The following is a 19,390-nucleotide window of genomic DNA, read 5'->3' as shown; positions in this document are numbered from 1 at the left end:
GTAATGTTTGAGTGGAGATTCAAGTTCTTGGCAGAGCCTAAAGAGAGCTTTTTTTTTTTTTTTTGGCGGTACGCGGGCCTCTCACTGTTGTGGCCTCTCCCTTTGCGGAGCACAGGCTCCGGATGCGCAGGCTCAGCGGCCATGGCTCACGGGCCCAGCCGCTCCGCGGCATGTGGGATCTTCCCGGACCGGCTCGCAAACCTGTGTCCCCTGCATCGGCAGGTGGACTCAACCACTGCGCCACCAGGGAAGCCCCTAAAGAGAGCTTTTAATAATGGTGTAAGAAATAGCATAAGACAACATTTCTCAAGTTCTTCCCAAAACACTTCTGCTAGGACTTGCTTTGTGGGAAGAGGATCTAGGGGAGTCAGATACTTCTGGAAAATGCTGCCTATTGGATCTGCACCCTCCACCCTTCTCAAGTCATACTGAAATATTCAAGCTTCTGAGAAAATTCTGCAGCAAAGAAACCCTTTTAATCCCGGATATTTCGACCTCTAACTAAGCGTTTCCCCCTTACCCTCTTTTCTCAGATAATACCTTTTCATATCTTGCAGAATTAAGTGTTCTAGGTATTCTCTTTGGGAACTGCTCACAGCAAAAGTAGAACCGCAGGAATTGGCAGTTTTTGCAGGGGCATGGCCTCTACTTACCTAGAATTGGGCAGTCCATGTTGGGAAATAATAAGAAAAGAGATAAAGGAATTGGGGAATGTTGAGGGAAAGACATTTTTTCATAGTAGACTCTAGATTTTTATTTTTATAATTGCTCTAAATTGTCATGTTCAGTTGTAAGTATTAAAATGTCTGAATAGGGAGAAGTAATTCTAGGTGTAGTATAGACTACAGCAGACAGCTTTGAGAACAGAAGACTTGAATTCAGGTAATGTTTGTTGAAATGCAAAAGAAGGTATTAAGTAGATGAAGGATCTGTAGGGTCTGGTTACTAATCAAATCTGGGAAAAAAGATCTGGACATGTCAATTCAAAGTTCTGATTTACCTGCATACTTTCTGCATATATGTTTAGTCTACTAAGGTGAAAAAAACACACTATATTATTGACAACTGAAAAGATATACAATAGCAGGGAGTAGTTCCTATAAGTTTTTGGAATTTGATTTTGCTTATTTTTTGTTTGCATTTTATATTTTCTAGTAGTAGGGTAACATTATAATATGGTTTACCATCTATCTAGAAAGAGTCTATATAGAAATAATTAAATTGAAATTATAGGCAAAAAGATTATTGCATAAGTTTTTCCTGGAAAAATTAGATTCTCCTCTTTAAGTAAAGGGAGAGCTGCAGGACAAATGGTCAACTCTGAGTGATTCAATTTGACAGGCTTTTTTATCAGAAACTACTTAGTGCTAACAAAGCAGATACATCTTTATATTGTAACACATTTAATTTAGACAATGTGGAAGTTCTTTCATATTACATCATAATGTAAAGCAGGTTTATTAGGCCATGAGAGTCATAGAATATTTAAACTTCATGTAAAATATAAAACCTAACTTTATCACTAATTTATGCAAGAGGGCTTAAAATAACTATCAAGGAGGCTTTATTATAAGATTAAATTTTTTTTTAAATAAACTAATTCCATGGAACATTTTGTAGTGCTCCCTTGGTAATGTTCATACCCAGTGAGCAGAGAAGGTGCCTTTAAGTTTGGAGAGTTAGGACTCTGCCACTGAGTCTATTTCTTGAAAATATAAAGTAGTACGATTGGATGATAGAAATGAATATCAATCAGAAAGCCAAGTGAAAACAGATACTTCAGATATTCAGATAGGGCCTTAATACTTCTTCCTTTTTATTGTCTTTCCAGACAAATGACCATGGAAATTGACTTTCAGCAGGATGGAAGTATACCAGATTCTGTGGCAGAGAGCGAATCTGCTCACATGCAGATGCAGACTGGTCAAAATTCAATCCCCACTTTAGCTCAGGTAAACTTAATGTAGGCAACAGGCAGGCACCAATGAAAATTAGCCTGTATGGGAATGAGAATTGTGTGCAGATTCTGTTTTCTTGCAGTTGGTCTTAAGTTTCCCCTATTCCCCGGTTATCAGCCATTCTTACTGATTTGACTTGGAAGAGAAGATATGTGTTTGAATTACTTTTGCATTGTAACAGACACTATGTAAAGGAAAAACAAAATCCCCTCCATAGTATGTATGTAATCCTAGTATCCATAGTATGTAATCCTCAATTTATTATTCGAGAAGTTCAGTAATTCCACATTGAATTCAATTCAGTAGTTTTATATTCTTAGCTATAAAGATGGCAGAAATCTTGCCATTTGTCCAGTGTATATTTGGTTTAATCTTTACTTTCTTTTTAGTTAGGTCTTAAACTTTGAATTAGTTTCATTTAGAGACCACTGATATGAGTTAGTGTTTGTTTTTCAGCTCTTATTTTTGGATATCTATAAAAGTATGTAGTAAAAACAATCACATTTATTTAGTTCATCAAATACTTACTGAATCCTTCCTGTATCTAGGCACTATTCTAGGTGTGTGGGGTATGTATTTCCTGGCCTTGACATCTCACGGTTTAGTGGGGTAGAGGTGTTTGAGGGGTAATTCTCGCTGTGTAAGAAGTATTGTGGGGAGGGAGGAAGATGCAAGAGGGAAGAGATATGGGGATATATGTATTCATAGAGCTGATTCACTTTGTTATACAGCAGAAACTTACACAACATTGTAAAGCAATTATACTCCAATAAAGATGTTAAAAAAAAAAAAAAAAGAAGAAGTACTGTGAGATGTTACATAGGAATGATTGAGGCGTGCAGCGGGGGAGCAGCCGGTTGACCAGGAGTGCTTTGTAGAGGATTTTACTTTTGAGCTGGACACAAAGCGTGAGTAGAGGTTGACGGGTGGAGGAGAGGGAAGCGTATTCTAGGCCAGGGAAGAATGTACAAAGGCAGAGGATGGGGGTGGGAGCTGCAGCGTTGAGGCCAAGTGGAGCCGCGTGTCTGGCCTGGGAAGTTGAGCTGGTCAGGGTAAGCAGAGGGTGGTAAACATTTGGGAGCGTGGACCATCCTGTGTTCTAAATGTTCCTGAGACATTTTCCAGTGTTCACTGTGTTTAAGACACCAGCGACTGTGTGCGGGTTGGATGGGGACCTCAGCGAGCTGGGAGCGGGTCGGGGAGTTGGGGGGTGGACATCATTTGAGTGGCATCATGGTGATGTGGGATGCGAGCAGTGGAGAGACTCCTGCAGTATCTTTAAGGGAGAATAGAAACGACCGGATGGCTGCCTGGAGAGCCCTCGGGAGCGCCAGGCACCTCCTGGGTTGTCTCCGGCCAGGCTGGCTCCTGTGAGGCCTCTATTTTCCCAAGACACCCACGCACCCAGCCTGCTTTTCTTTCCTCTTTCAAGTTCCCGACACCCACTTGCTCCCTGGGGTTTTCTCCTCACAAGTGCTTTGTGGAGCTACATCTCCATGGCAACACCCTTCTTTGTTACCCCGGAAAACAGGCATTCAGACCTTTGCTATTTTTTAAGAAAGCAGCCTTTTTCTTATTAAAAAAATGCATGTTCATTGTACAGAATTGATAAAATGTGTATTATTAGAAGAAAATTAAAGCTAACTATAGTCTTAACATCCAGAAATTTAATTGTTGTTAGCATTTTGGTGTTTATCCTTTAGTCTTTTTGTCTGTGAAAATAGAAGAGAATGCACATATATCTTTTGGTGAATTGGGGGTGTTCTAGAGTTTTTATAACTATGATTCTTGGTCTATAATTCTGCCCTTTTGCTGAAGTGGTAGTTGAAAGCAAATCTTCCTTCTGCCGCCACTTCTCTCCCTTTAGGTACTGGTTTCCTGTCCTCCACACATGCAGTTTCCTCCGGCCTTCTGGGCCTGCACAGTCAAAACAACAGATCTCCATTGTCTAACAGTGATAGTTGGCAGTTCTGAGGACCTTCAGCCTGGGTGACACCCAGCCCTGTGAGCCTCAGTCAGAAGTTGCTAAAGAGGTCAAGTAATATGAAGTCCAAAAAATAACCTTGGATTTATGAGGTTTTGGAATTGAATAGGTCCAGTGAACAGAAACCTAGCTTTAGTAGGTTAGAGAATAAATAAGAGGGAGAGGAAATTGGAAGTATAGATTCTTCAAGAAGTTTTTCTGTGAAATAATAGATAAAGATGGGTCTGTGAAACAAAGGAGTGAGAACTGGGGTGTGAGAAAGCTGGGAGTGTTAAATAAAATAGAAGGGGGGAATAGAAGCTTGTGAGAAGGCTGAATCACAGAACTAGGAAAAGGCTGTGGTTTACGTTTACAATGTTTATTACTTCCTTAAAAATCTCAAATATATCAAATGTGGATAGTCATTAAATCTGGATAGCGAGTTCATTGACCTGCTATGTTATTCTGTTTTCTCTATATTTAAAATAGTTGATCAAAAAATAAATTATGGTTTTTGTCTTTCACATACTAGGAATGTTAAGAGATTAAGAAGAAATCTGTATGCTGAGTCATTGATTCTTTTGGTTAACTAAGAGTTATCCTCCATGGATATGAGGCCATAAATCCTCTATGGATCATGATGTTTTGCAGAATTAGGACACAGTTCTTAGCAGTCAGAATTTTCTAAACGTAATTATTAATTTAGATTCTTGTGATGCCTGAAGCTGTTTATTTATGAGTATTCATTATTATTATGCAGTATTATATAATAGAAGGATTAGGAAATCAAACTGAAATTTTATTAAGCCTATAATGTATGCTAAAAGTGACTGACTCTTCTGAATAATTCGCAGTGTCATTGTATGTACTTGCCACTTACTTCATTTAAACTAGAGGATTGTGAATTCTCAGATGTTTTAGACTTAAGTTCAGGTTTGTATAGAGAGGAATTTATAACAGTTACTTTCCTTTTTACATGGTCTAATTATCATTAAGTAGTGTCGGAACGAAGGGTGTAACCAGAAGGTTCAGCGGGTTTGATCCTTTGCCTCTGGTCATTTGATAGTGGTAGTTTTGAGTATCCTGGCCTTTCCAGAGCTTCTGTTAATCAAGTTAACACTGAAAATTGTCCCAGTTACGAAGATCTGAAAACTTGAGCTTGCTCTTGGCCCTCACACCTCTGCTCTGCTGACTGATTGAGGGAGGCTGGAGTTCTCAGTTTTCAGTTTTTCTGTTTTATAACTTCCCAGATATCAGTGGAGCCTTTCGCTTCTAACTGTATCCAATAGTGAATAGAAGTCACGTGGTGACAGTGTCAAAGGGCTAGAGGCTGGAGTGGCAGATCATCGAGGTTGAGTACTGTGACTTGGATTTCTTCTTGCCTGAGTTAGTTTTTAAAGTAGATTTTTTTGTTTGTTTAATTGAAGCTGGAATCTTGTCTGGTAAGTGTATGTGTTGATACATATATAAGACTAGATTCTACCCCCATCCCCACCCTTCCCCCCTGGAAAAACTCTTGGTGGTAAATGGAAGAGTCTATTTTATATAACCAAGCCAGGAGGAAACCCTTTCCTAAAGCTAAAACGGTGAAAAGCAAAATTACTGTATATACAGGTAGTTTTTAAAATAATACTTACAGCCTTTGGAAATAATATAATCCTTAAATGGGTGATGGGAAGTTATCATTTCTTTTGTGATGAAAGATTTCAAACATATACAAGAGTAGAATAATTCTCCCGCATATATATGTAGAAACTTAAAAATTATTAAGATTTGGTAGCACTTGCTTCATTTATCTTCTTTTTTTTCTTTTTGTCGAAGAATTTTAAGCAGCTCTGCAGATCTCAGACATCATGTCATGTCATTCCTACTTTCTTCTGGGTATGCAGCTCTTAAGAGGTTATGGACATTTTCCTATATAACCAAATGTCATGATCATACCTAACAAAATCGAGCATAATTCCTTGGTATAATATGCAGTCCATGCTCGCATTTCCCCATTCATCTCACAAATGTGTAATCTACTCTGAAGGCAACAGTGGTAGCACCTTGAACTTTTCTTGTTCCACGTCTCTTGGGAATTGATAATGCTGCCATGAAACTCAGGGTGAGCGCGGTAATCCAGATGGAGCCTCAGGAGAGGATGTGCTATCTGGAGCTTCATGCCTTATAGCTGCTGATGCAGCCTGTGGCCTGAGTATGACACCTCAAGTTGGAAAGATAAATAACCCTATTTTGTAAATGGCCAATTCTCAAAGTTTCAGCACAGATAGGAAAGGAAAGGTGAAAGGAGCAGAATCACAGGGGTCATAGAGCTGGAAGGAAACTCGAGATATCAGGGTCAGCGTAGTGCTTCGAGAGAGTTAGTTCTAATATAAAATTTAACCTTTCCGAGAACCTCTGTATTTTTGGAAACAAGGAGACTCTGTGGAGCAGAGGAAGCCACTAGGGAATGTTGTTCAGAGATTATACTCTGCTAACCTACTTTCTTTTTTTTTTCCTGCGGTACGCGGGCCTCTCACTGTTGTGGCCTCTCCCGTTGCGGAGCACAGGCTCCGGATGCGCAGGCTCAGCGGCCATGGCTCACGGGCCCAAAAGCTCCGCGGCACGTGGGATCTTCCCAAACCGCGGCACGAACCCGCGTCCCCTGCATCGGCAGGCAGACTCTCAACCACTGCGCCACCAGGGAAGCCCTAACCTCCTTTCTTATCCTCTTTGCTGTAAATGCAAACAGTACGTAAAGAAGCATCTTAGAAAAAAGCAGGCCTGGCGTGCAGTGAGGGATTGGAGTAGGAATGATTTAACAAGGGATAGGTTTCAGTGTATGACTTGTGTGTTTTCTGTTTCAAACTGGTGGAAAATTGGAATGGCGTTTCTCATTGTTTTGGCCAGCTGTGCCAAAAATCCATGTTCTTGGTCCTAAGTAGGACCAGAAAGAATATGGATGGCTATCAGAAAAAAAAACAAGCAACATACAAGCAACATTTGCTATTGATAATTGGTCAGCAACATCGTATTTGTATATTAAAGTTGGTCTGTATCATGTTAGGTTGATTTGGTATACTTACTGTCGGCTGAGTACATCTAGTTCAAGCTCAGTGTTTTGTCTTGGTTCTTTATTGACTGCATTGGACCTTCATTGCTGCGCGCGGGCTTTCTCTAGTTGTGGTGTGTGGGGGCTACTCTTCGTTGCGGTGCTCGGGCTTCTCACTGTGGTGGCTTCTGTTGTGGAGCGCGGGCTCTAGGCGCATGGGCTTCAGTAGTTGCGGCACGCGGCCTCAGTAGCTGCGGCTCGTGGGCTCTGGAGCACAGGCCTAGCAGTTGTGGCACACAGGCTTAGTTGCTCCACGGCATGTGGGATCTCCCCGGACAAGGGATTGAACCCATGTCCCCCGCATTGGCAGGCAGATTCTTAACCACTACGCCACCAGGGAAGTCCAAGCTCAGTGTTTAATTGAATCTTGTTTTTTAAACCTCAATATGCTGATTCCCTGACTTGAGGGGCTCTTACTGAAAGAGAAGAAGTTCCTCTTAAGATTTTGAAATAAAAATTTTCATTTTATTGTTGACTTTCTATTGCTTCTTAATTTTATGTATTCCTTCCCCTGGTTATTTTTAATTGCCCTAATTAAAATTTTTTGAACATAACATTTGTATTCACTTAGAATTAGTTCTAAAAATTAACAAAAGTTAGGAGGAAAAAAATAGAACAGTGAATTTTTTTCAGTAAATGCTAAATCTTTGTTGTTGCTTAGTCAACTAATTCAAGAAAATATACTGCTTTGAAATGTAACTCATTCTTGAAGGTAATTCAAGGTTAAAGGGATATAAGTAAAAATAATTTGTGAACTGTTAATATTAGTCACCATTTTATTCAATTTGAATAAGAATTTGTTATATAATCTGTACTCATATTTTGATAACTTTGTGTATAATAGCTAACAGATTTCTTTAAAGGTTGGCTTTTGGCTTTAGAATATACTCTGTGTTTTCATCCCAGTGTGTTAAATGATACTTTTCTTTGAATGAAAATCGGTGTTTCAAAGGTAATTTCAGTAGGTATAAAGCAGTCAAAGTCAAATTTCAGAAAAAGGTTTTGTTTTTATACACCTTATAATCAGAAAAAAAATGCATACAAATCTGTTTTGGTGTTTGAGAGACTGTTAGAGATTTTCTGTCATTTGTAATGATTTTCTATGAGATTTGGGTACTTTTTGTTTGATGTTCAAGTCTTCCTTCTTAGTTTTAGTAACAGGTAGTTTGTCGCTAATGGTAATGGCAAAATAACTGAGAATAAACAGTTATTCTCTTTATCCTTTTCTCTGACTTTTTTCTAGTTAAAGAGTAGGTTGGGGGGAGGAGATACAAGGGAGCTGTTGTTTAAGGGGTATAGTTTCAGATTTGCAGGATGAAAATGTTCTGGAGATCTGTTTCACAACAGTGTGAATATACTTACTACTGAACGGTACACTTAAAAATGGTTAAGATGGTAAATTTTATATTATGTATTTTTTACCACAATAAAAACAACAAGGGCTTCCCTGGTGGCGCAGTGGTTGGGAGTCCACCTGCCGATGCAGGGGACGCGGGTTCGTGCCCCGGTCTGGGAGGATCCCACATGCCGCGGAGCGGCTGGGCCCGTGAGCCATGGCCGCTGGGCCTGCGCGTCCGGAGCCTGTGCTCCGCAACGGGAGAGGCCACAGCAGTGAGAGGCCCGCATACCTCAAAATAAATAAATAAATAAATAATAGACTAGACATTGAAATTTTAAAAATGGAGCATTAATTTTTATAATTCCTTCTTTGAATAAGATCCAGAGATTATTTACTTTGCCTTATTTCAATTTTTTGCTACTGCAACCTTTGTAAACCCCAAACCATTAAAGGAATTACATTTGGAAAACACAGAGGCTTTGGGAAATTTTCACTTCATTGATAGTGAGGACAACATCTTAATAGTGATCTTCAGAAATGTGAGTTTTCTGAGCCCTATCAGAGATATAACATGTCATTCTCCAAAAAGGCATAGAAGAGAAAAGCCTGGTTATGGAGTTGAAAATACTAAGTAGAGACAATATTAGATGACAATGGTGCAAGCAGAAATAGTTCAGGAAAGACATTTGCCTTTCAGTAGGTATGTTTATACAGCAATAGACCTCTTTTTAAATACCTTTTAAAAAATAATGGGGGCCTTCCCTGGTGGCGCAGTGGTTGAGAGTCCGCCTGCTGATGCAGGGGACACGGGTTTGTGCCCCGGTCCGGGAAGATCCCACATTTCGTGGAGCGGCTAGGCCCGCACAAAATTATTTTCTTAATTTTTATACATAGTTTTAAGTAAATACTTATTAGACTGAATTCTTTGATTCTTTACCTAAAATAGTTGAAATACTAATTTCATTGGTTGACCATTAAATGAGATGACTTATGTGAAGTCCAAACACCATGCTTGACACAAAGTCCACGTGCAATAAACGTTTGCTTTATTCATTATAGTAACCTCATATGGTTAGAATAGTAGTGGCCAGGCTTTGAGATAAAGTGGCTTATGCTAGTTTAAAAATATATCGTATCAAGGGCTTCCCTGGTGGCGCATTGGTTGAGAGTCCGCCTGCCGATGCAGGGGACGCGGGTTCGTGCCCCGGTCTGGGAAGATCCCACATGCCGTGGAGCGGCTGGGCCCATGAGCTATGGCCGTTAAGCCTGCGCGTCCGGAGCCTGTGCTCTGCAACGGGAGAGGCCACAACAGTGAGAGGCCCGCGTACCGCAAAAGAAAAAAAAATATCGTATCAGGACTTCCCTGGTGGCACAGTGGTTAAGAATTCGCCTGCCAGTGCAGGGGACATGGGTTCGAGTCCTGGTCCGGGAAGATCCCACATGCCGTGGAGCAACTAAGCCCGTGCGCCACAGCTACGGAGCCTGTGCTCTAGAGCCCGCAAGCCACAACTACTGAGCCCGCGTGCCACAACTACTGAAGGCCTTGCGCCTAGAGCCCGTGCCCCACAATAAGAAAAGCCACCACGATGAGTCACCCGCGCACCGCAACAAAGAGTAGCCCCCGCTCACCACAACTAGAGAAAGCCCACGCGCAGCAACGAAGACCCAACACAGCCAAAAATAAATAAATTTATAAGAATATATTGTATCAAAAATTCATTCTAAAGTAATATAAATCTATTTATGCTTAAATAGGCCTCCAGTGGGTATAGAGAAGAAAAGCTGATATGTAGTTGTTTTGTAAGCAAAGTTCTGATATAATGTCATGAATGTATTTAAATTGGTATATTTTATTTCTACCAAATTTTATTTATACTAAATTTTTGTACTTTGGATTTATTTTAGAAATTTTAAAACGTTGCAAGCATTCCTTCGCAACATTTTGGCTCTGAAAATCTAAACTAAAATTTATTACTAGATTTTTGATTTCATGGTGAGACCAAGTTTCATTATACTGTTTTTTTAGGAGCTAAATTCTTAGACTTTTCTATTTATAAACTCTGATCTTTGGACTAAAACTGAAAAAACTTAAGGATGCAATTTGGTCTGGCCATGTTTTGTCACTGATTCAGATTTTGACTTCTACTTTCATGCAAATCCTTGATTCTTCTTTCTCCACCTTAATTTTGAGGAATATTTTTAAAAATATTTTAATCTTTCCATATCAAAGGATTAATATCAATACATGTAAATTAAGCTCTACATTCTTGACCAAATTATTTAAATGAAATGTAACAATAATAAAAATAACAAGAGTGAGCGTTTATTGAATATTCAATATGTGCCAGACGCTGTTCCATGCTTTACACGTATAGCTCAGCTCTCACACAGCTCTGTAGAAAGGTACTGTTTTTTTTCATTCTCTTTTGCACTTGAGGAAACTAAGGTACAGAGAGGGTGAATAACTTGTCATAGGTCACACAGTTAATAAAAGGCAGAACCCAGGCACCTGGGTTTAGATTTCATTAAGCATTTCTATTACTTGTAATACGTAGGTACTCAGTGTTGAACCAGACCATTTCAGATAGCATTACCTGGGAAAATGCATAGTTAGCAAAGAGTAATCATAAATATATGCTACCTCTAGCTACTGTATATATAATACTATATATATATGCACAGTACTAGGCAGTAACTATTGTATGTATACATATATACTGTATACTGTTACTCCTTCATTATTTAGTGGTAGATAAGATAGTATCATATTTAGATCCCAACTCAGCTTCTGACCTTGGATATATGAAGAGCATAGAAAAGTTAAATTTTATCCATTTTGATGTATTAGTAACTGGTCCATATAAATCCTGGCACCAATAGCTAGTCTATGTCTTGAGCAGTAATTCTGGGGCCAAGAGTACGGGAACACCCAGAGCTTTAGAATTATGTCTTATAAACTGATGGGGAAGTCAATCTCATTGCCTTTGGTAAAATCAATTTATTGAGTATCTTCCTGGCAATAAGTCAGTTAATTATCATATCCACCAAATGTGGGGCAATAGTTATTGCTATTTTTTATGTGTGGAAAAAAAATACATAAAATCTGCAGTCTTAAGTTCAGGTGTACAGTTCAGTAGTGTTAGGCATATTCACATTGTTGTGAAACAGATCGCTAGAACTTCTTCATCTTGCAAATCTAAAACCCTATACCCATTAAATAGCAACTCCCTTTTTACTCCTCCCCTCAGCCCCTGGTAACTGCGATTCTACTTTCTGTTTCTATGATTTGACTACTTTTAGATCCCTCAGATAAGTGGAATCATCAATATTTGTCTTTTTGTGACTGGCTTATTTCACTTAGCATAATGTCCTGAAGGTTCAGCTATACAGTATGTGATAGGAATTCCTTCGTCCTTTGCGTGTATATACCACATTTTGTTTATTGTTACTATTTTTTAAGGTTGCTTTTGCTTAGTCAGTACTCTTTAGGACTTATACCAAGTGATTGGTAGAAGAATTAAGGTAGAATAATTCAAGTGAATTGCAGTTTTCTGCATAGACATTCCTGAGTTGATTTTGGTCAGAAATAGATTAATATGTAGTTTGGAGAATAAGTGGTTTTAGGCATTCATTCTGTAGCTGCTGGCTTTTGGCATGTTCATTTCCTATTCATTACTAGAAATGATGTGTATCATTGTTAAGAGTCCAGTGTTTGCCCTTGTAAGACATCTGCTGGGTAAATGCCATTTTTGGCTCAGGATCTCACTGCAACTTACTTCACTATGTACATTTACTACTTTGTAATGTAATTGGCTAGAAAATTATGATCAGTTTTAGTTTCAGTCTTACTGAAACCAAGATATAAGATTGATTTTTAAACAACTAGAGCAAAAGGATTTTTGACTTCTATAAAGGTCATGTACGTGTTCATAGTCTTTATAAATACAAGTAAAACATCTAGTATTGGTTAGAATATAAAATGACGCTCCAAGTACTATAAATAGGAAATTATAAGGATTAGCTAGGGAAAAATTTCACTAGGACATTATTTTTCAAAGCATAAGAACCCCTAATTTTGTCATCACTGATCATCACAGTGATCACCACTGCTTATTGGAAGTATTATCAGACTATATAATTAAGAATGAGTTGATTCCGACATTTGCTTTGCTTTCAAGAGGGGAATGTTTTTAAAGAGACATAATATTTGGCCATTTATAGTTACAGTACCAGAAACAGAATCCACTTCTCCCTTTTTAAATTCAGGTTATAGATTTCAGATAGTATTTCTTCATGCCTTACACACAAAGGATTCAAGGATCATATTATAGTTCTAACAATTTTAACATAGTAAATATAAAAATATCTGTCTTACGTGGCCAACTCTGTTATCAGTGTTTTCAGTTGATATTCACAAGGTAAAATTTAACTCCATTGATTTTGGCAATTTGTTAGCTACACTGTTTAAAAAAAAAAAAAGAAGAACCTCAATATGGGAAAGAAAAACACTAAAGACACTAAAATGATACCAATTCTACATTTTTCTTTTTGTGTTTGTCTTCACTTAGCACAAGTAAATACAACTTTTTTTTTAAAATGAAGTGTTTTGCGTCTTCATTAAAGTGTTCACATTTAAAATATTATTTTCCTGTTTTCAGCCTTAAAATATTTGAAATGTTCTTTAAATACTTCTTTTTTCCATAGAAGAAACAGACTGTTGAGAATCCTGTCTTAATACACAGAAATCAGTATAGTTTTCCAGCTTCTCACATAGAGTGTTAGTTGGGTTTTCATTGTAGTCCTTGGAATTAAAATAGGTGATATATAGATCTGGCTTTTCAGGCAGCAGAGTTGATAGCGAAGTCTGCTATACCATGAATTCACATTTTTTCAGCCTTTATTAACTGTCTTAAATGCAGGCTCAGTGGCTCTGTGACATCATAAACCCCATCATAAGGGAACCTAGCTACAGATTGGAGCAAGTCCACTAGGTGCTAATCAAATGCTGTTACAACATTGTGAGGTTTTCCCAGTTATGTGTCATTATTAGAGTTTTTTAAATTGCAAAGCCAAGTAAGGCTGTCAATTGCATCATCTTAATTTATTTCTTCAGATTAACTATTGTCTATAGTGGGGTTTTCTGTAGATGTGGTGGCATCAGCACAATCTATGTTTCAGGCATCCTATAGAAGAGGATTATTCTTCAGGGGATCAGGAAGAAAAGGTAAACTATGTCTACTATGAGTTCATTATACTCACTTTTAGAGCCTCATAAAAAGAGGTATAAAAATTATGAAATATAAAATACATCCATTTTATGTGCTTGTTTTTTGAGCAGTTGCCTGCTTGGTTGTTGGAATGTGATGAATATAGATCTTCCCATGGCTTCCTTTCCCACTTTTCTTTATACAGTAGGTATACCTTAAGTAGCTTCCTTCCACCCTCCCGCCACCTCATCAGTTACCCTTCTTTGTTTTTCTTTTGAGAATTTAGCACCACCCCAAATTATGTTTTTGTCTCTTCATCTGTTTTCTGTCTCCTGATTGAGGAGAGCAGACTTTTCGTGTTCACTGCTATATCCCTGCTGTGTAGACTGGTCCACAAGGCAGGCTTCCAATAAACATTTGTTAAGTGAACAAAAGAATGAGTTAATTCATAAGTATGGCTTGTTTCTGTGAGATTTACTTCTTAAAAAGTTTTGGAATGAGTATATGATGTTTATAAGAAAGATCTGTTTCTACGTGAAGTATGCATATTTTAGTTCAAGTGAACTAAAATTTGTGTCTCTATCAGTAGTGTCCTTTAGGAGAGACTTAATTCCCTTCTCTTTCCAGAGCTTCTTTAGAATTCTATTTGCACATTGTGAATAAAGTATGGTAGTCTTTATAGGTTGCTTTTTGTCAGTGTATCTCACATCTTTATTTCCTGAGCTCTAACCCAAGCATCAGTCCCATGATTCTCCTTGCCCACTAAACATTTGCAACTGGTTTGCTCCCATTGCTTTCACCCTAGCCTGCCTAAAACTGAATCTGCCACCTTGCACAAAAACAAAAAGATGCTTCTTTATTTACCCATTTTTGGCTTTGGGGCCACCATGCATGTTCTTGAATCATTGCCTGAGTTCCTTCTGTGCCATCTGTGGACCACATCCTACTTCAAGGGCACCCTGTATTTACTTGTGGCTCATGTGATCAATAGAATAATAATAATGATAAGATGTTAAAGGTAGGGAGCCACATGAATTTTTTTCCTATGAATAATGCTGTTTATCCTGTTAACTCTACCAGTACAGTTAGTTACAAGCTTAATGCTAGTCACAGGTCAGTTTTGGCAAAACCAGTAAGAATGTAGAATGCCTGACAGGTTCTCTAGATCTAAGAGTGTTGTTGTTTTTTAAGGATACATTGGAATTGTGACTCTAGGGTATATCACTTGTGCTGCTTCTCAGCCTCTATTTCAACAGTTTAACTAAAGAGTTGTCTCATGAGCTTTTTGTACTACCCAGAGTTCAGACGTAAGAGTTTTCACTGTAGTTACAGATTTGTATAACTCATCTCCAGAATTCTAGGAATACAGTTTTGTACTAGTGGGTACAGCTCCCTTTCTACAGCAGGTTTTCTTCTCACTAAGCCTTTTTGATAGAGCGTTGTTTAATAATTTGAAGTCCTGAAAATTACACCCGAAAGACAATTAGAGCAACTTAAAGCATGATTTATACTTATCAAAACCCCATAAATCTTTCTTGAGTTGTTCTTCAATTCTTCAAAATATCTAATTTCTTTGAAGCTGGTCATTTCCCCATGAAAGTGAATGTGGCACTGTCTGCCATCTCAAGCCACAGGTCCAGTCTGCAGGAATACTAGTAATACTCTTGGGTATAATGTATATTCTGTTTTGCTCAATCTCTGCGATACGAATGCTCTATCAGCGTTACTATATACGGTGGTTTTGGCTGTGCTGCTGTGGTGGAGCTGAAATTGCCGCCTGCTTCAGCACTCTGCGCTCTGAGCTGTGAGCAGGGCTTACCTAGGGGCTGCGTGAGGATAGAGCAGTAGTTTTCAAAATGTGGTACAGGGAGGCCTGGAGGAGACTCCAAGGACCCAGTATTTTCCAAATAACTCCCACATGGTGTTACACAATCATGCCTGGAGGTTTGGGATGACAAACCTATTTTCACGGTAATACTAAGATTTATTTCCTTTTTTTCTCTGTATTGGCATTTGCCCTGATGGTGCAAAAACAGTTGGGGGGTAAAACTGTTGGCACCTTAGCATGACCAAGTCAGTGGCAGTGGTGCCGAACTGTGATTGTGGTCTTCACTACATTAACTTGCAGTTTTTAAAAAAAATGTCAGTTTCACTTAAGACTGTCCCTGATGAATCAGCAGACATTACCAATTGTATTAAATCTTGACCCTCGAGTACATGTTGTTTTAATATTCTGTGCTGTGGAAGTGGGACATTCACTGAAAGCATTTCTGCTGCGTACTGAAGACCAATGGTGATCTTGAGAAAAAAACACTTGAGTTATTGAATGAGAGGCAAGAAGAACTAGCTGCATTCCCCCACCCCCCCAAACAGAACATCATTTTTCTTGCAATAATGGCAAATAGCCAAACTATGACTGTTCAGACTTGAGTATTTGAAAAACATTTTCTCAAAAGAAAATGAGTGGATGAATCTAGAGACTGTCATACAGAGTGAAGTAAGTCAGAAAGAGAAAAACAAATATCGTATATTAACGCATGTATGTGAAACCTAGAAAAATGGTACAGATGAACCGGTTTGCAGGGCAGAAACAGAGACACAGGTGTAGAAAACAAACGTATGGACACCGAGGGGGGAAAGTGGCAGGGGGTGAGGCGGGAGGGGGGTGGTGTGATGAATTGGGTGATTGGGAATGACATGTATACACTGATGTGTATAGAATGGATAACTAATAAGAACCTGCTGTATAAAGAAATAAATAAAATGAAATTCAAAAATTCAAAAAAAAACTGAAGTAAGCTTGTCACGTCAAGGAAAACAATTAACAGTATTTATTGCCAATGATGCAATTCAGGCTTTTAAGCAGCAGTTTTGAATTTTGGAAAATCTCCATCTGCCATTTTGAGCTTGATAGCTTCCCAGTATTTATAGTTTTCTGAAGAAGTTGATGTTGATTTTAATGAATGTGATTTTCTGATAGTGTCTCATGAAATGTGTCAGCATTTGGGAGATCTACTTAACTCAGTGAGCCAGTATTTTCCGAATAACTACCACATAACGTTACAAAATCATGCCTGGCTAAAGAGTATAAGATAGATCAATGTATAAGTATAAGGTAGATGAATGGATTTTAACGTAACTAAGTTTTCAGATTCCACATGGCCACTAACCTTTAAGAAACAACCACTTGCTGAATTTTGGTGTAGTATCAAAGAAGAATACCCACATTTCTCTGAAAAAGCCATTGAAATACTCCTCCTTTTCTATTTATACATGTGTAAGAGGCATATTTTATTCACATACCAATTAAAATAACATATTGCAACAGATTCAGTGCAGAAATAGGTATGAAAATCCAGCTGTTTTAAGTTAAACCAGACATTAAAAGAATTTGTAAAAATGTAAAACATTGACACTCTTGTCATTAATTATTTTGTCTTGGAAAGTAGTCTTCATAAAATGTTATTTATGTTAGCATGTAATGGCATTATTGTTATTTTTAAGTGAGTTACTAAGTATTTTAAACATTTCTCAGTTTTAATTTCTAACGTGGTAAATATCAGTATATATAACCAACAGTGGGCTGAGCTGGCTTGTGAGAGCCGATTGTGTACATCTTTTTCCAGCTTTGTGTTCAGTGTCACCCATTGGTAGCTTGAAATCTGCCATAGTAGGAGTATTGAAATTACAGAAATCTGCAAAAGTTACCCATAGCATTCTCCCTTCCCAGGAGCTGCTTGTGCGTTTACAGCATCCTGCTGGATATAAATCACATAAACAAAAGTTATTTGAGGTCATCAGTAATTTTTAAGAGTGGAAAGGTGTCCTGAGACTAAAAAGTTTGAGAATTGGTCATTTGGCAAAGGAGTACCCTTTGGCAGTTGGTTCACAAAGAGATGGATCCTTTTTTATAATTCATGCAGGGAACATTTGTAGAGTAAATCTAGTGGTTTTTAAACTTCTGGTTGTTAAATCTGCTGGCTCCATTGTGGAATGCCCTTTTTCTTTCCCCTGAAATCTAAAGTAGGCAATAAAACTCCAGGAGCAGGTGGGCTGAATTTGCCCCGTGGGCTACATGTTGGGTGTCTCCGGCCCGGTTTCTCGCTTTTCTGTCCAGCTATTACCCAGGCCACAGCAAGGCCCAGCTCAGTCGGCAGCTTCTACACAAGGCCTCCACTTGTTGTTCAGCCCCATACTGGTCTTTCGGTTCTGTGCTCCTGTGGTTTTCATGACCTGGACAATGGAGCAATTAGTTCTGTACTGTTTGTGTGCTGTTGTTTCTTAGGTGTTGGTTTTAGCAATTCTGCTTTCCACCCTAGGGCACCTAGTTCAATGCTCTCTGCATAGGTTCTCTTGCATGGATAGAAGAGTTTTTACTTTTGGATTGCCGAAGAAATTTAACTTCCAAGAGAATGATGTTTTAAATAAATCTAATTATTTGTTATAAATCCAGTTTTTAATAATTCTTTTTAAAGTATTAGAGTAAGTAGATTGGAAATGATTGGTTTTCCTTAAAGTGAGGTCCAACGGAAGCTTTCTTCAAAATTTGTTTTAGATTCTGTGGTCTGCCACCACTCATGATAGAAACTAGTAGCTTCTTTCATGTCCAAAGTCTTCGGTGTTAAGTCATAATGAATAGTGAAACTTAGTAAAATGAGGCAAAGTTTGTAAGATTACACTGGCCTCTAGGACAGTTGTGTACTAATTAGAAACTTGGCAGGTTTTGAGTCCAGAGAAGTGAAGGTTTTATTGTGTTTTACTGGTAGGGATCTTTGTCCAAAGCACCCAAGGTAGCTGGTAAACGGCTGTTCTCTCCTGTCTGTGCAAGCCAAGTGATGGTTCTGGCCCCTCTGGATGCTTGAGTTGGGGGGAAAGAAGTGTGCCAGGGCCACATAGGCTCCAAGTCATGAGCTTTCTCTGGTTCGGAGGTGCGAGGGGCATGAGAGGTCCTGGAATTTCTTTGGCCTGTGCCCTTTTTGTGACTGTTGGGGCATAAAAGTAACCGCAGTTTTCATCAGTATAGAGACAAGGCATTAGCTTGTGTCTGGAGTAATACTATAATATCATATGTCAGAAGTTTCATTTATTAAAAAATAATTTACCATCTTTAAGTTCTGTCTCCGATTTCTCTTAAGAAGTTAAGGAGGGTGGTTTATACTCTGGCCTAAAGAAGGCTTCACTGTTAGCAGTTGTGAGGTCGCAGTGAGGTAGTTTAACTGCTTTAGAACTTTGTGCTTGGAACATTCTTAGCCACCAAAGCATGGGAACCGACAGTGAGGAGCATGGGTTCTTTAATATCTGTCACATCAGAGAATGACTGTTCCAGGACAGTAACCATCTCCTAATGGTACGTACCCCAGCTTGCTTGTCATTTCTTAGAAGCAGGAAAAATAGGCCAGTCATAATAGTGAATGGTATTTCTTTAAGAAAAACGTAAAGAACCAAGAAAAGGTCCAGCCTTAATCCTCAATGATGATCATTTTTGCAGGTTTCTGTAGCTGGGTCAGGCACCGGAAGAGGCTCCCCAGCTGTAACTCTAGTACAGTTACCTTCAGGCCAAACTGTACATGTCCAGGGAGTATTTCAGACACCACAGCCATCGGTTATTCAGTCACCACAATTACAGACTGTTCAGGTTAGCTTCCTTCCCAGATGATTTGTCTTGGACTTTCTTGAGCTTTTTTTTTTTTTTTCTTTTACTAATTCATTTATCCTCATTTTCTTTGTGTAGCTTTGATGCTCAGATCTTGTTATTTAACATTTAGACGAATTTCCTTTTTATGTGTGAAGTGCATTGTGCCCTGCTAGATACATAGATTTGACTCTAGT

General features: G+C 38.6%; 1 protein-coding gene across 32 annotated transcripts in view; it reads left to right on the top strand.

Moving 5' to 3' along the window:
• The window catches only part of CREM (cAMP responsive element modulator), a 93,468-nt gene that overhangs the window by 15,940 nt on the left and 58,138 nt on the right, over nucleotides 1-19,390 (top strand). For 18 of the 32 annotated variants that reach the window (XR_013825777.1, XM_079911195.1, XM_079911166.1 and 15 more), the window contains exons 3-4: nucleotides 1,832-1,952; nucleotides 19,050-19,196. Coding sequence is in view for 31 of the 32 variants with exons in the window: in XM_079911195.1 (XP_079767321.1) it covers nucleotides 1,832-1,952; nucleotides 19,050-19,196 (268 nt within the window). In the remaining variant the exon portion in view is untranslated. Of the gene's footprint in view, nucleotides 1-1,831; nucleotides 1,953-12,158; nucleotides 13,579-19,049; nucleotides 19,197-19,390 lie in introns of those variants that run through there. The other 14 variants (XM_079911181.1, XM_079911184.1, XM_079911169.1 and 11 more) reach the window with 4 other exon arrangements.

The sequence above is a fragment of the Stenella coeruleoalba genome, assembly GCF_951394435.1.
Source record: "Stenella coeruleoalba genome assembly, chromosome: 2".
In the NCBI taxonomy this organism is placed as follows: domain Eukaryota; kingdom Metazoa; phylum Chordata; class Mammalia; order Artiodactyla; family Delphinidae; genus Stenella; species Stenella coeruleoalba.
This window is presented reverse-complemented; position numbering and strand designations above follow the sequence as displayed.